Source organism: Tupaia chinensis, unplaced genomic scaffold, assembly GCF_000334495.1.
Source record: "Tupaia chinensis unplaced genomic scaffold, TupChi_1.0 Scaffold140061_1, whole genome shotgun sequence".
Classification (NCBI taxonomy): domain Eukaryota; kingdom Metazoa; phylum Chordata; class Mammalia; order Scandentia; family Tupaiidae; genus Tupaia; species Tupaia belangeri.
The window spans coordinates 609,668-612,609 of record NW_006199940.1 but is presented as its reverse complement, the minus strand read 5'-3'; the positions used below and the strand labels follow the sequence as shown (position 1 = coordinate 612,609).

Here is a 2,942-nt window from a genome sequence, read left to right as displayed (position 1 = left end):
CGACGCGCGTTCGACTCCGTGGCAGTCCAGCACCATAGCCATTACGCTAACTGCTGGTTCCCAGGATTTTTTTTTTTAAGATTTATTTAATTTTATTTATCATCATTATTTTGACCAAAAAAATAAGATTGAGAAAGTGAGCCACCAGGTCCAGGATTCAAACTGTGGTCAGCCATGTGGGAGTCCAGCACCCCAACTAGCATGGCACCTGTCAACCCCCCTTACCCAGTTTTGACTTCCATAGTTTCAGTTACCCATGTGAACCATAGTTCAAAAATATTATGTGAAAAGTTTCAGAAATTAACACTTTATATGTATTAAACTGTATGCCATTATTAGTAGTTATGAGGAAGACTCTTGCTGTCCCATTCCATCCCATCTGAGAAATAAATCATCCCTGTCCAGCATATCCATGCTGTATCTGCTGCCTACCTGTTAGCTGTCTTGGTTATCAGACTGAAAGAATGTAATATACATAGACCTGCCGTTTCAGGCATCACTAGGGGTTTTGAAACACACCCTGTGAATAAGGGGGAACTACCATAGTAAAAGGCCCATCTTTTCAAATGTCAGGTACCATGTAGTTTTCAAGAGGGTACTGTCAAGGTCTGGAGTATAGGACTAGTGTTTCACTGATTCACTTTACACTTTTTTTTTTTTTTTTGAGAGGTTTTTGCTATAGGGTGCCTGTGCTCGCCGGAAAGACAGAGGGAGACAGACAGAAAGTGAGAAATCACCCCCCAGGGGGATGACCACACTGCAATCCTTTCTCCTCTTGGGATCTTGGAGCACTCACACACACTCCCGGCGTGAGTTTAAGCCACCAGGTCCAGGACTTGAACCACGGTCAGCTATATGGGAGTCCAGCGACATAGCCTTTATACTAACTGCTGGTCCCTCACTTTACAAATTTTAGTCAGAAGTAGACTCTGCTCCCAAAGTTATTGAGTTATTACAAACCTAATTAGGAGTGAGCAAATTAAAGACTTTTCCAGTCCATTATACTCCAAGGGAATTCTCTGATGTTGAACAAAATCAGACTGGACGGCAACTTCCCACATCATGAACTCACTTTCTATCGGCTCTTTTGGCACTCAGAAAAAGTATAATCACAGTCACACTGCACACGTCACTCGAATCCACTTCAAGGATGGTTCTCTGATGCTGGGTAAGCCATGAGCTCTGGCCAAAGCGTTCCCCATATCCTTTACACTGGGAAGGTGTCTCTCCAGTGTGAGTTCTCTGATGCAGAGTGAGATGTGAGTTCTGACTGAAGGCTTTTTCACACTGTTCACAGCAATAAGGTTTTTCACCAATATGAATTGTTTGATGCTGAATAAGGTTTGCCATCTGAATGAAGCCTTTTAGACATTCACTGCATTCATAGTCATAGGGCTTTTCTCCTGTGTGTGTTCTCTGATAACAAATAAGCAATGAGTTTTGACCAAAAGATTTTTCACATTCATTACAGTGACAGAGTTTCTCCCCAGAGTAAATTCTCTGATGTTGGCTGAGGCTGGAACTTTAGGTAAAGCCTTTGCCACATCGTTTTGATCAAATGGCTTTCTCCAGTGTGAGTCCAACGATCTTGGGTAAGAATTGAGCCATCACAGAAGGCTTTTCCATGGTCACTACATTTAGATGGTTTCTCTCCAGTGTGAATTCTCTGGTGATAAACACAGGAAGAGGCACTAAAGGCTTCCCACACTCACTGCACTCGTAGGGCTTCTCCTGGTGTGAATCCTTTGATGCTTCGTGAGGTTGGGTTTCCGACTGAATGTCTTCCCACACTCATCACATCGATAGGGGATCTCCCTATCGATCTCCTTGGGTGATTGATAAACTCACAGCTCCAGGTGAAGGCTTCCTCACATTCGTAGGGCTTTTCTTCACTGTGAAGCCGCTGATGCTTGACAAGATTAGCACTGTGCCTGAAGGTCTTCCCACGGCAAACACAATAGTGCAATCTTTTCCCCTGTAGTAATTTTCTAATTTTTTACCAGTAAGTTTGCACTGAAGATTTCACCAGAATCGTGAACTATATTTGTTGCTTTTGACCTGTGTACACGTTTATGGTTGTTGAGGTATGATCTCTGTTCAAAACTTTGTTCATGTATATCACATTTCTGAGGTCTCTGGTCAAGGAGAAGGCTTGACCCCTACATGAGGCTTTCTCCAGACCTCTGGCCACTCTCCTTGTTGGTCAGTGACCAACCTAGGGACTCTGCCCAACCGACTTGTCCAGACTCTCTTCTGACTCCCTGACACAGTCACGGGTTTCTTCAGGCTCAGGTCCTTGTTCACCCAGGACCCATGGTTCATCCCCTCACTCCAGGCTTGGGACTTGCAGGTCCTACGCCTGGGAGAGACAGGCCTGAGGTTGGTTCCAAGGACCTTGGTGTGTGGCTGCACCCAGTGATGTCTCACCTGGGGCTGTGGGGAAGGGAAGCACAGGCAGGGGCTGATGGGAACCAGGATGCCCTCTGGAGGAGGCTGTGAATGGGCTAGGATGGTCATGAAGATGGAGGTACTAGCACAGGGAGCAAGAGCTCAGGGCTGTCTCCACTGAAGGTGTGAGTTCCTGCTGGAGAGCAGTGTGCACCAGGCCTGCAGCACAGGTCCGCTTCCTCCGGGAGCTCAGAGGGTCCCTGCACCACCCATGTCCTCCACTTCCCCGAACAGGCCTGCCTGGGACCAGTGTCGATGTTGTCCACCTCCGGGCCCCAGGTTGGGGCCCCAGGCAAGCCCCTGATGAGCTCTCAGTCCCCAGGGCTGTTCCCAGGACTGAGTCCCAGCGAGGGGCCTTACCCACTGAGATCAAGTTCCTGTAGTTCTCCAGCATCACATCCCTGTAGAGGCCCCTCTGAGCAGGGCCCAGGTGGGCCCAATCCTCCCGGGAGAGGAGCACAGCCACACGCTCAAAAGTCACCTCCGCCTGGAAT

At 47.7% G+C, this 2,942-nt stretch overlaps 1 protein-coding gene across 1 annotated transcript; it reads right to left on the bottom strand.

Moving 5' to 3' along the window:
• Nucleotides 1-1,068: 1,068 nt before the first annotated feature.
• Nucleotides 1,069-2,270, bottom strand: LOC102479948 (zinc finger protein 34; the record flags this gene model as incomplete). Its single annotated transcript, XM_014593241.2, is given in 6 exon segments — nucleotides 1,069-1,555; nucleotides 1,557-1,698; nucleotides 1,701-1,733; nucleotides 1,736-1,822; nucleotides 1,825-1,991; nucleotides 1,993-2,270. Coding segments are annotated over 6 exon segments (1,194 nt in total), but the record flags the coding sequence as incomplete, so codon positions are not given.
• Between the last annotated feature and the right edge of the window lie 672 nt (nucleotides 2,271-2,942).